This window comes from Urocampus carinirostris, chromosome 3 (genome assembly GCF_059441175.1).
Source record: "Urocampus carinirostris isolate Australia breed hairy pipefish chromosome 3, RoL_Ucar_1.0, whole genome shotgun sequence".
Lineage (NCBI taxonomy): Eukaryota > Metazoa > Chordata > Actinopteri > Syngnathiformes > Syngnathidae > Urocampus > Urocampus carinirostris.
This window is the reverse complement of record NC_142351.1, coordinates 44,094,615-44,108,324: the sequence shown is the minus strand read 5'-3', so window position 1 is coordinate 44,108,324 and position 13,710 is coordinate 44,094,615. Positions and strand designations below refer to the sequence as shown.

General features: G+C 38.9%; 1 protein-coding gene across 2 annotated transcripts in view; it reads right to left on the bottom strand.

Annotated features, from left to right (window-relative positions):
- pik3cd (phosphatidylinositol-4,5-bisphosphate 3-kinase, catalytic subunit delta) overlaps nt 1-13,710 on the bottom strand; it is a 40,063-nt gene that overhangs the window by 20,796 nt on the left and 5,557 nt on the right. Inside the window, exons 3-7 of one of the 2 annotated variants that reach the window (XM_088331994.1) lie at nt 10,297-10,525; nt 5,924-6,147; nt 4,845-5,021; nt 2,388-2,543; nt 1,364-1,453 (exon numbers count right to left, since the gene is read on the bottom strand). In XM_088331994.1, coding sequence (XP_088188120.1) covers nt 1,364-1,453; nt 2,388-2,543; nt 4,845-5,021; nt 5,924-6,147; nt 10,297-10,525 — 876 coding nt within the window. The remainder of the gene's footprint in view (nt 1-1,363; nt 1,454-2,387; nt 2,544-4,844; nt 5,022-5,923; nt 6,148-10,296; nt 10,526-13,710) is intronic. The other variant, XM_088331995.1, reaches the window with a different exon arrangement.

Sequence of the window (13,710 nt, the reverse complement as noted above, 5' to 3'; positions counted from 1 at the left end):
AGTTCATGTCTGCATTGACTAAATATACGAGTGCATATTCTACCCTGGAGCTATGATTTGTAGCATCTGCCTGCCAACAAGTGACATGACTGATCATTATGGGACAGGAAACATTTACCGTGAGTCATAAAGCAGCAGCTGGGAGTGCACTTATGAGAGACAGAGAAACTTAAATAGTAACATAGTTAACACAAAATATGATGGCACACAGTCACTCATTAACAGGATTCCCTATTTGTTTCATGGCTGGGAAAGACAGGACATGCAGTATTGTTGAAGAGTAATAGATGTCATAAAAAAAAAAATACAAGCACTCCCTAAATGTGTCAACAGCAGACACAAAGAAGAGGCGGGCAGTGTTTTCAGAATCAACAACCCTGAATGAAGCATCAACATAACAGGTCGAGAGTAGGCCCTTCCCACTTCCTGTTTTGAAACTTTAACCAACCGCGACAATGAAGTATGGGAAGCGTGTGGTCTAAAACAATGTATCCCCCAAAACACGCTCCCATAACATTGCCGTATACATTGTTCATTTTTTGTGAGAATCTGGTGGGTAGACATATCATCATCTTATTAAACTAAAAATAGTGTTGTTCCGATGCCAATGCTGTACTATTTTAATCGCGGAGGAAACACCAAATCATATGTGTTTTAAATGTAATTAAATGTATTATTCATTACGGTGATTAGGTAAATTACGGTATTGAATATAAGTACCACTGCTTTTGTAATTGCTGCTATGACAGGTTACCGGTTCTTCTTTGATGGTTTAGAGTTTATTGTAATGTGCAACTTATGAGCTACAGGTAGAGCCCGTGTCCACCAAAATGTTTTCCTGCTCAAAGCGAATTTTTCAGATTTTTTGCCACAGCAGCGCCGCATTTTTACGCTTGATTGAAATTGATGGCAGAGCAACGAGGTGCTGGGCAGGTTGAAAACGTTTACCTTCGGGAACAACGCTACGCTCTTCAACGTCACATTTTACCCAGTCTTCTAACCACAGTTCAGGTGGCACGAGACAAACACCGCAACAACCAAATGAAAGAGTCACTTTAGCATGGTGCAGTGGCTAACTGACCAAGATTCCCTCTGACTCAGAGATACGTAGCACAAATACACACCATGGCATTTCCAATTTTTTATATATTTAGAAATCCAATAGTAATTTTGATTAACTTTGTATTTATATATTTGGAAATATTATTTAAAAAATGAATATCACAAGTTTATGTGACTCTGGCGGGACCAATTAAACCTTGGCAGCCGGCCAGAATCCTATTTTTGTGAAAAACCTGTGTATACCAAAGTGACTAATGAGAGAAGTGAAACTGTTTGGAACTTCATTCATTTGTACACCTACCTTCATTCTTTCATCTGCATTGACTCGACTGCCTTGCAGCAAGTGGATGAAGAAAGGTTCATGGATGGACCACAAAGGGGAAGAGTTCTGCTGCATGAGCAAGAAAATAACTGTATGCCACTTTGTACATGTACTGTATACTCATTAAAAGCTTCCATGCGATTTTGGGAATGAGCAGTAATAATCCACAAACAAAAAGAATGTTTATTAGAAGCAATAAATTAATATTTGGTTGATATTGTTATGCACTTTAGTGTAATTTGGTTGACTGATTTTACCGCTGTGGCTGTGGATTGAACTGCATTGGAATTGTTTTTATCAGATATCAATTCCTTAGAATCCTTATGACACAGCCAATCAGTTGTCAGAGAAGAGTTTTTCGTGTGTCTGAGCTTCCTGTAATTGATAACTCCTCATTCGCCAATCAAAAAATCAAAACATACAAATGTATTTAATTGGCAGACTGGGCAGCTATCGTTGATCGTATGACAGCTGAAAATGAAATGCATTGACGCTTTTCAACCACTCGCGCCAAAAACAGTGCGCCACAATTCTATAGAAATGCTCCCATGTCATAAGAATTTCTTTCCCAATTTTTTCAGCGCCTTTTAGCCAATAAAATGCATCTCGAAAAACGGATGATGGAACTTTTTAAAAATTATTTTCATTCCATACTTTTGGGACAGAGATTTCCATAGATAATAATAATGATAAAGTAACTAAGCCATTGTGGCCAAAACCAGGGAGGATATGATTTTAGAGCACAAATATATCAAAGATTGATTGATTTAAAAACCACAAAAACTAAATAATCCTATTTTGGAAAATTGCAATGCATTAATGAAACTCATATTACATTTGATTATATCTGGATAATACTTTTCCCACCCCTTACTTCGTTAAAAGACGGCTCTGCTCGTTTCAAGTGTGCCAAAGTCTGCAATGTCCCAGGGTAAAAAATTTGATGACCGGAAGACTCTGAGAAACGTTTTTAAGGGAAAGCAAATATCCGTTGACCTCTTACCTTCTTGACAGGGAGAGGCGGCGGTCTGGACATGGAGCGACTCTTGCACACCCGATTGCACATCTGCTCGTTCTCCTCTTGATACTTGCTGATGGTGGAGTAGTGCACCATAGTGAGATGAGGATTTTGCCCACTCCTCAGACAGGAGAAAATATACTAATGCAAAAGAACAGACAATATAATCTGTTATTTTTACATGAAGTGGAGTGTTAATTCACGAAAAGTCAAGTCCTATTTATTGTATAGCCCTTAGTCACTGGAGGTCCCAAAGGGCTGCATGGACTACAGACTTATTACACCATCTCAAAACCTCAGCCTGAGGAGAATAAGAAACCTTGAGAAGGGGGCAAAACAAATTTTTCTTACATTAAAACTTTTCCTGTCTGCACAGACTAAATAAATACAGTAACCCCTTAAATTATCACAGTTAATTTGGACCAGAACTAGCTGGAAAGAGTGAAAATCCACCTTCATAAAAAACTCCAAGGGTCAAACCTACCTTCGAGATGACGACCTCAGACTGAGAGTAAACGACATTAAACAAAATACAGTAGATACGATAAATCTACAAATAAAAACACAACGCAGAAGTGCCTCACACTAACAAAACAGGCAAAAGTTAGCAGTATTCAGATGAGACAGGAAATAAGCTAACTGAAGAAAAAAGAGATCATGAATAGAAGGACGAAATACTGCTCCGAACTCTACAACCACCAGACACAGGGAAACCCTGAGGTCCTTAATAATTCCGGCACAGCAGAAACTGACGACTTCCCTATCCTTAGAGAAGAAGTAAAGGCGGCAATTAACTCACTGAAGAATGGAAAGTCTCCAGGAATCGACAACATCCCATCTAAACTCATACTAAATGGTGGTGAGCAAACTATAAACATCTTGACAAAGATTTGCAGAACAATCTGGCAAACAGTGGCCATCTGCATGGACAAAATCGCTAGTAATTATGCTACAGAAGAAAGGAAAGTTAGTCATTCAAGTAAAGTTATGCTAGAGATCCGACCGAACAGAATTAAACCAAAGGCTGAAAACATCCTAGGCGAAGAACAGGCAGGTTTTAGGTCGGGAGGGAACACAATAGAACATGTTTTATCTGTACACCCTATACGAGAAGTTTTGACAACACCAGAGAAACCGATCCGCCAGCACCTCTCATCTTGAGATCTCCAAAGCCGATTGGCCAATTCATATCATATTGTCTTTCATAATTTATTTTGACCGGACACCTTCCCTGCGTTCCCCTACATCTTGTTGAGAAGAGTGTGTGTTTCGCTCATGCCGCTTTGACCACCCAGAAAAAAGACATCAAGTAATACAAAATACGTACTGGGTTCAATGTGTTCTGTGCCTCTCTTTCTTACTCCCTCTCTCTTCTCACTCTCTCTAAAAAAACTGACTACTTTTCAGATTTTCACTTTTCGCGCGTGGTTCTGGTCCCCAGTAACCGTGAAAAAAATGAAATATATTTTTTACAGAAACATTTTAGAATCATCCAAAAGTGTTCTTTCAATGAGTTATAAAATAAGAAAGCTTATATGAAAAAATACAATTTTATTACATGTTATTCACATATTAATTTTCATAGAAATTGTCAAATGAGGAAAACGTACATCTACAAAAAGCTAAATATTCAGCAGGTGGAAGAAGACCATTCCTTTTTTTTCTTTTATCATCTCACTGGACATTTTGTAGTGTAGGCAACCAAGATTGCTGTAGAGCAGTAAAAAACAAAGAGGAAATGAATTGGATCACGTGTGACAGGTCACACCACATATTTCATGAAAGCACATAACAAGGAACTAACTGTCAAATCTACCCTTAAAAACACACGTGGACCAAACCAACTGTTGGATGACAATCGAAGATAAAAAAATGTTTTTGATTAATAATTTTAAGAGTTAAGGCAGTGTTTGTGAAGACAGAAACAGAAAAATGATGACCTGTTTTTTTTCTTAACTATTCTTTTTTTGTTAAATGATTTCAACTTAAGTGCAGGTTAGATAATGTTTGACAGGATGTTTGCTGTTTGGATTAATGCAGTCCAAATCTTGTTAGGGTTTGAATAGATGCAGTCGTTTCCTACATTGCTGCTAGCAGGACTGAAATGAATCAGGCCTGCAGGTAGCACATCTGGATTGTGCTGCCAACCAAAACCTGGAACGTTTCACCGGCAACATCATATTCAATTTCAAACTCCTGGGCTGTGATTATCACCCGCAAGCAAAGTGATAATGTTTTTGTTTGGGATGAAAGTATGTATATCTGGTTGTATGTTTGTGTATTTGTTAATCTGTTTTCCGGTGCGTGTGTCCATCCAAGAAAAGGGGGAAGGAGTTTAGATATCACCATCCTCTATTTACAGACAGTCTGGTCGGTTGCCCTAGATGTGGAAAATGCCACAAAAAAGCGGACTTTTGTTTTAATATATTATGCTCAACTTACTTTAAACTGGCACAGCGGGTTCCTGCCATAGATGAATTCCCATCGGCCATTGACTTGTAAAGTGTAATCTTCGGGCTTTTGCCTCAGCGAGCGAAAAACGGTGGCCCTCTTCTTCAGGGCGCTACTCATCAGAGATAGCGGCAGATCCTGTGGTTCTTGCTGCACCATAAAGCTTTCCTAGCAAAAAATCACGTTTAAATCTCATTCCTAACAGAGATTTAGTAAAGCGGACTTTGTGGTGAAGGATGGGCAACTTCCAGTGTTGGGTGCGTTACTGAAAAGAGTTACAGTTAATAGTTTGTTAATTTAAAAGTAATTGTGTTATCCCAAAGATTACTGACAGAAAAAAATAGATGAAATCTTGAACACCAACCTATGTATTCCTTGGCTTGTGAAAAAAGTGAGAACTTGCAAACCAATGGTTAAGACACTCCATATCCATTTATCCTTTTGTCTTCAAACCATTTGAATATTTCCTTTCTGATTTCTTGTAATGTTTCCTTTTTTTCTCCAGACATGGTGTATTGCAAAACAATTTTACAATAAAAAAGGCCAAAACTCAGCACTCTTTTAACCATAAACATACATTTTCCCAAATGCTTTATTTGTTCCTGTATAAGCCGTGTCACCTTTCTGCCTACTGCCTATCATCTGCTACTGGTGACACACTATCAAATATTTGCATATAAACTGACCCCGTGATTTCAGTATTTTATTATGTAATTGTAAATACGGCTTTGATGCTTGAAACAACACCACCGTAACTATATTCTGTTGTATTTTGTAGGTAACATCACAGCCTTACCAGCTTTGTATTGTTGGTAGAATAAGAGCCCTGTATTGCTTCATTAGCGAAGAAGGAACCATCAATAAACAGAATGCATTGTAATTCATGTTCTGCTTTTAAAAAGTAGTGTAATAATGCACCATGTTTTAACGACAATTGATTTACAAAATGTTATCAATAACACGTAATTGCGTTCTAGGCAAGCGTTCCTTTGTAACGCGTTACACCAAACACTGGCGACTGCTCACCCTTTCTCACATTTATACAGAGACAGTTTTCAATATGAACTCACATCACATGCCTCAAACTTGACGTTGATAATTATTTTGGCGTTATGCGATTTACCGCATAAGGACAGAGAGCAGCACGGTTCCAGGTCACAGGGGAACATGTACGCCATCCACAGTTGCCATGGTGACGCATGTCGCTGCTGAGCCCATTCCTCGCAGAACTTTCGGATATTGGTCCGAAACTCGCTCACTTCGAGGTTCTTCTGGGCCTCAAACTCATGAAGGCCTGAAAGAACACCGCAAATACTATTAAGTCGAATGTAGGAAGAGACGCCGCCTGACGAGTCCTATCTTTTGGCCTCAGCAAATTTGCTGCAGGGACCCCGGTTCATTAGAGGTATTCCCAAACTGAATTTTTGGATTGGTACAGTATTAACTCCCTCTATTATGCAAATATGTGGCCAAATATTTCATGCGCCGGGGGGCTCAAGAATTTTTTTGCTCCTTACCCGAGTGACATTATAATCGATTTTTGTATCACATATTTAATCCATTTTGCACATTTCAGAAAAATGCAAAGCACTTGGCCTTGATTTTCAAACTCTAATGAATAATGTGCGTTATTTGGAAGACGGGAGCTGGCAACTAATTATTTTGTAAATAGTATTAAAGTGAAGCCTCCCCTATCTACTTCGACTAATTCACACATAAAACAATATGGCGACTGGCTCACTAGGGTGCTGGTGTTCCCCAGATGACGTCACAGATCAGGATAACAAAGACTGGACATGCCGATGTCAATTTGCATTATCTTGAAATATACCATGTTTATGAATTTGGGATTCCCTTTAAATCTGCAGTTTTGGGGGAGGAAGATATGGAAAACAGGAAGGGCATCGACTACCCCAGTGTTGCTGAATAACAATTACAATTAAAAACAAAAAAAAAACAAGCAGTTATACAGTATGTTCTTTTGAGTTGTCTTCTGGGGCAGCAATGCCTCATTTGCTGACAGTGGCAAACTATACAGCCTGATAAGGAAGGTCAGCTCTGAGACGAATGCCAGCCAATGGGGGGCACCATCAACACACTCAGCAGTTCATTCTTTGACAGAACTAACTCGAAAATATAAATTTTATTATCCTCTGATGCATATACGATGATACATATGCTGTTGTTACTTCTGCTCACAGTGTTATTTATATCTCACATTCTGTTCTCAAATCTAATGTGCTTATAATTACTTTTTTAAATGTTTCCCATTATTTAATTATTTCAAGAAAAAAGCAGGATTTTTGTGGTGGAGAGTGTCTGTCTTTTTGTTCATGGAGGTTTCTGCAGTAATGTACCAAACTGTATTTGCTTTTAATCGTTCCTTGTGGATTAAAGGAAACTCCAGCGACCTGACATTGACAAATCTGATACGGAGAGACAAGTGTTGCTTTTTTGATGGATAACTTCTTCTGCTGTTCGATTTGGACGCATACATTGAGGACTTGATTTGTGATTCTAAAAGTTTGACTGCAAGTGGCCTCGGGCCGTAATTTGGCCACCCCGGTCTGGAACAAGTCTAATAGAAATACCAATGTCAAATCTTGAATCCCAATCAAGTCTAATTAGAAAATGTGGGTCAAATGTGGGCCTTTAAGAGGCAGCTTGTTAGGATAGCAAGTGATGTCATAATGCAGGGCTATTTGTAGTGTGTGGGCATAATTGGTGAGAGCATATTCTCCTTGAGCATCGCCATTGTGAGCTTTACTTTACTTTTCTCCAAAGAGAACCACAAGTCTTAAGCATACGTATAAGGCGTGACAAACATACAGCGGGATGATGTAATCCACATGTGTCAAACAGGCGACCCGAGGGGCAGATCAGACCCGCTAAGGGATTAAATCCGGCCCGCGAGACAACACTCGGAGAAGCGCAAGAGAAAAACAAGCTGCAGATTGAAATATGTCAACTTGATGTTGCCAAAGCCAGGTGCCTCTCACAAAGACACTACTTGTATTTATTTATTTCTCTCTCTCTCTCTTTCTTTTCCACCCCTTTTCTCCCACTCTGTCTCTAACTCTTTCACTCTCAGTGTCTCTCTTTTTCTCTTCCTTTGTTGCTCTCTGTCTCTTTCTATCTGTATCTTTTAACCTCTTTTGCTGTAACTTCCTTTTTTCCTTTTCTCTCTTTTCTCTGTCTCGCTTCATACTCTTTGCGCTTTCTTTTCTCTTTTCTCTCCTTCTGTCTTTCTATTTCTCTTTGGATTGGTTTCTTCCTCTACCTTTCTTTCCCCCCTCTCTCACAACCTTTTATCTTTTGTTTCTCACGCTCTCACACTCGTTTTCTTTCTTTGTCCCGCCTCTCTCCTTTTCCCTCCCTCTTTCTCTTATTTCTTTATCTCTTTTTCTTTCTCTTTAATCTACTAGTCCGGCCCCCGACAGAATGTTTGTTCTATCGTGTGGCACCCCTGATTTAATCCATTCTGCCATAAATTTTTGAGCAAGTCAAAAAAGAAGCAAGTCTGTATCTCATTTCTATCAAAGGTTATGTTTTCTTTAGTAAATGCATAACTAATGCTCCTTCTCACTGCTAGAGGGCAGTAGAGTTGTAATAGAGCTAACGTCCAGCGAAAGGTTCTATCCATGTTTGGGACTACTTATCTTTATGAACAGGTGTTCTCTTTGATGAACAATAATAAAACATTTTTAAGGGTTATTGTTCTATTTTCTTTATTAATTATCCATTATCCGTTATAGGTCAGTTCATAATACGCTACAAAGCCTAGGACTCTTACTCTCAGTCAAAAGGCCAAGCTAAGGTCCTAGCCTTAAAGCCTTGCTGCGATCATTGCGAATGCATCGTTCCCGGAGGTACTGCAATACCGGGCCGATGCGTGATTCTAACAAATGCGGCATTTATTTCCTTTACAGACTAATATGCAGGTATGTGAGCGTGTTGTTAGTAGCGTGAGGCTACCTCCCAAAGGCACGGTTTAGGATGAAAGTTATATTATTATTATTAAAGCTTTGAAAACTCTCTCGATGTACCGTCTTTCTTTGTAAATATGTATAATATGTATTTGCAACTGTATATTTTTGTAATGTATTTTTGTGGACATGGCGGACAATAATGGATATATATTTTTCCCACCCTTACCTTTGGAAATATACACTTTTTTTCCTTGGATTACTATCAACGGGCACCCAGAATCTGCAGGTCTGCAACAAATTGTAAGTACCTATATCATTTTACGTTCATTTTGGCCGCTGTGATTTTTGGACCGTGTGCTTCAAAGAAGGACATTTTAGTTTCAATCGCGGGACTTGGCTTGGATTAATTTCGTGTTTTTTTTATGTGGGTGCATGCGGCTTATATACAGGTGCGGCTTGTGTATCGACAAAATCGGTAAACCCCCTAAAATGTGATGGGTGCGGCTTATAATCAGGTGCACTCTTTAGTCCGGAATTTACGGTAGTTAAATGTGCTTCTACTCAGGATTTGTCACCTAATATTGTTGCACTTGTAAAGGCAAAAAGATGCAGGAGTGCAATGAGAGGGAAAAGGGTGTGATGGCACGACATTTGTTTGCACGGATCATTAAAAATAAGATTTATCTGGTTTAAGGTTGGGCAGCACGGCAGCGCAGTGGTTAGCGCGTCCGCGGCACAGTTCTGAGGTCATGAGATGGAACCTTCCTGTGTGGAGTTTGCATGTTCTCCCCGTGCTTGGGTGGGTTTACTGGGGGCACTCCGGTTTCCTCCCACATTCCAAAAACATTCCCCAAGCGTGAAAGGGCGAGTGAGTTGTCTGTCTCTGTGTGCCCTGCGACTGTCTGGCAACCAGTACAGGCGGTCCCCTGCCCACTGCCCGAAGACAGCAGGGATGTGCTCCAGCACCCTCGCGACTCTACTGAGGATAAGCGATGCGGATAATGGATGGATGGATAGATGGTTTAACATTAAAGATAATATTGTGCAGTATTTTATCAGCTTCAGTAGTCCCAGCCTGGTAGTTGTGTTTGACCTTATTGCCCGTTTACTGCAAAATCTGAAAGCAGTTTAACAATCGATGTGAGTGTATTTTTATTAATACCACCCAACGAGTTTGTTTTGTGTGGTGAGTTGGTTCCGATGTAAAGATGCATTTATTCAATTGTTAAAATAAACAATTTATCAACATTCAATTTGAACAAAATCCTTTTTCTCCCCAATTATTTATAAGTAAATGTGTTGTGCTCATCAAATACCCCATTTCAGTATGCTCCAAATTTAAGCTGAATGATGAAGCATAGACTTACAAAGCTAAATATTTGGCATTGACATTTTTTTTGCTGATCCAGCCCATTTGGGAACATTGTCTCGATCCAGCCCCCCCCAGTTTGACATGTCTGATATAGATCCTTTGAAGAAAATCAGGTTCAGAACTGTATGGGAATTTTTCTGACCTTTGCCGATCAAAAAGCTGATTTGGCTGTTGGTGAGTTTCTCAACACGATCCCCCTCCCTGGCCACCAGTCTCAAAATGCCCATAAAGGGCTGCACGTCACTTATACGCCTGGACTCCTCCTCCAGTTCTTCTCTTTCGCCCGTCTGCTTGACGCAAGTGAAGACGTAGGCATCTGGATGTCCCAGGGCCATGGACAGTGCCTCTCCTTTGGCATGTTCCCAAACCATCTGGGGAGTGTGTAAAAAAACAACAACCACATAAATTCATATGACAATTTTTACATAAAACTTCATACATTCTCATTTCATAATCCCTAATTATGGACAATCTAGTGTTAGGTTCATTGAAAACTAAATTATCAATTAGAGCAGGAGTCCTCAAGCGCTTTCCCCATACTTTTTCCCTTTCTGATGAGGGGATGGGGTCAGTTTGTAACAGAAACTGAAGTGTGACGATTGCAGGAGTGCCGAAATGTGAAAAAGACTGTGAAAGCGACAATCAAATAACCCTCTCTGGATTCTTCAAAGAACAAAAGTAAAAAAACATATATCATAATAACACTATTTATAAAATAAATAATAACCAAATAACACTCTTTGGGCTATTCCCAGAAAAAAGGTACAAGGACTGTGTACAGCTCAGTTATCAGAGCACTGCACCACGAGTGGTATAGATGATTTGTGAAAAGGCAGTAGATATTATCTAATTATCACATTACTTATAGTCACTGTACCAAAGACAGATATTAATTTCGTGCATTTCATGTAACAAAGATAATACATTCTATGTTATTCTTCTCTTATAATCTAAGAATTGTGAGTATTGTATTGTCACTGTAAAATGTGAAATTGGCAACATTAACACTTGTCTCATTACTAAAGACTCTGTGATAATGAAATAAAACCTTATGCCTTTTCAAATGTCATCAATATCCCTGGTAGTCCAAGGGTAATAACTCAGCGCTCTCACTGCTGCCATATGGGTTCAAATCACGTTAACTATTAGAAGTTAAAAGCCTGGGACAGATGACTGATACTCCCTTGTAACATAAATTTACTTTAAACTCTGTAACATTACTATAATGAAAAACATAAAATAACAACAATAATAATAATAAATAATAAAAATACATTTCATTTCAAAGCCACCCAAGGTCGCTGTACACAGAATATAAACCAGTGATATCAATAAAAACAAAAATAAAAACTAACAATTAATACAAAAATAAAAACTAATCCAGAATAAAAAAAAAAAAAAGGGGGGGGGGGGGTATATGTGAAGCAGTTAACGATGCATAGGCAAGTTTGAAAAGGTGAGTTTTAAGTCCGAGTTGGAAGATGGACAGGGAGGCATTGTGATTAAAATACTGTATAAGAGGAAACAAACCATTGAGTGTTAAGATTTTCTGAAACCAATTGTATAACTTTAATTTCATATTTAGTGTAATAGACAATGATTTCTTGGACTGATCAATTAAATTAATTTAAAACAATAACAACGCTGAGGCAATGTTAAAAAATGCAGATGAAAATAAACAATCAGGTTGACTTCCATGTTTGACAAATACTAACTCAAACACAGAGCGAAAAGAAAACTTTCAATAAGTACCTTTTCGACCCTGAAACCCCTGAAACTTAAAAGAACTCTAGAATGTCGTTTCCTAATTATTTAAAAAGCTTCCAAGAATATCACAACAAAACACAGCTAAATCATATTGGTTGAGGAGGAGGAGTGGTTGGCATGGAAACAACACTTTCGCATTCATAAGAAGATTGGCAGTTAAGCAGCCAAGGAGAAATCTGTCTTCTCGAATGTCCAAATTTGATGTTTATTCTTGAGATGAGTAGGTGACTTCGATTTTTTTCCTAGACTTTTCGGACATTGTGCCATACAGTTGTACATTTTTATATAAGCATCTCTACACACAAAAATTTTGATATATCAATTGCTTTTTTTTTTTTTAAACAAAAATAAGCTCGCTTCACAAAGGAAAATTCCGTTCGTGAGCAGTCCCACAGGCTACCAATAGAGACTGCTCACCTTTTGTGAAAGCTTAATGTCAGCATTACCTCGGTCCAATTTGCGATAGCGCCTCCTAGCATGAGGCACCTGATTCTGCACCCTTGGTTATACCTGTAGAGTACCTGTATTCCAGAGGAAGTTTGTTTTGATCACGTCTATTCAATCGCATTTTTAGCATATCCTATACAGAGGAACCTCGGTTCTCGACCATAATCCGTTCCATTTCTTTGTACGAAAACTGATTTGTACGATCACCGAAGCCGTTTTTTCCCATTAAAAGTAATGTAAAATTGTTTTAATCCGTTCCAACACCTTGAATGTTTATCTTGAATATTTAACGTAAAGCTAACCCAGGCTAATCATACGTTCGCGTAATCTTCCGTACGAAATATTACGCTAACATGAACGTGTAAAAAAAAAAAAAAAACAGGTCGCTTACACGTCATTTAGCACCCGGGTCTCCACAACAAGTGGTGAGCGGTTAAAGGATAAAGAAAAGAATTATGAATAGGATTTCTTACCGGTCGGCAGAAGCCATGCTGTATTCCTGAAAGAAGGGAAACTCGCACACCTTCTTCATATTTTGCTATAATTTCTTTCTTAAATGCAATAGCTGTACGCACTACTCCTCTTTTTTCACCTGTAGCAACTTTGCTGCTTGCACCAACCTTCTTCCGAGGCATAATTAGGGGTTAAAACACTCCCTTCACCGCTTTTGAAAAACGAAAACAGAAAAGGAGTGCGCGTTGCAGTGACAACAGTTCTTCACGAGGGGTGGGGGCAATCTACACTCGTACGCCGCTCAGCGTCGCCCCTAGCGTACCGGCCTTCGAACTCCGATTTTTTGAACAAAAAGCGAAGCAAGAATTTCTCGAAATTTTTGGTCGAGAACAGATTTGTTCGAACTGAGAGGCGTTCAAAACCCGAGGTTCCACTGTATATGAATACTTGTGACCTTAGCCACGAGTTCCGGAAAAGGAAACGGCAAGGTGTCTGAGAAAAAAGGAGAATAATGAGAATAGAACAAAGCAAGAATGAGTAACCAAGCCAAAGGAGTACAATTGTGAAGCAGCGAGTGCAATCACAAAGACGCAGAAGAAATTAAGCTGCGCTTTGCTGCAATAATTTCCGTGGGAGGTTCTATTCCTGATTCAAAAAAGCAACAAATAGGAGGACGAAACAGAGAAGCTTGCGTCTCCAAAGGAATGGGAGGAAGTTGAGACTTTCGTTTCGAAAAAATAAAAAACATCCAGAAAAAATTGGTAACTAGTCGTCTGACAGCTCTCTTTAATGACACTTCTATAACATTTTGAGTAGACAAATCTCCCTAGATAAGTTTAAAAAAATCTGAATCCCGCTAAAACAGCAAAATACAGTGATGAATGAAAGC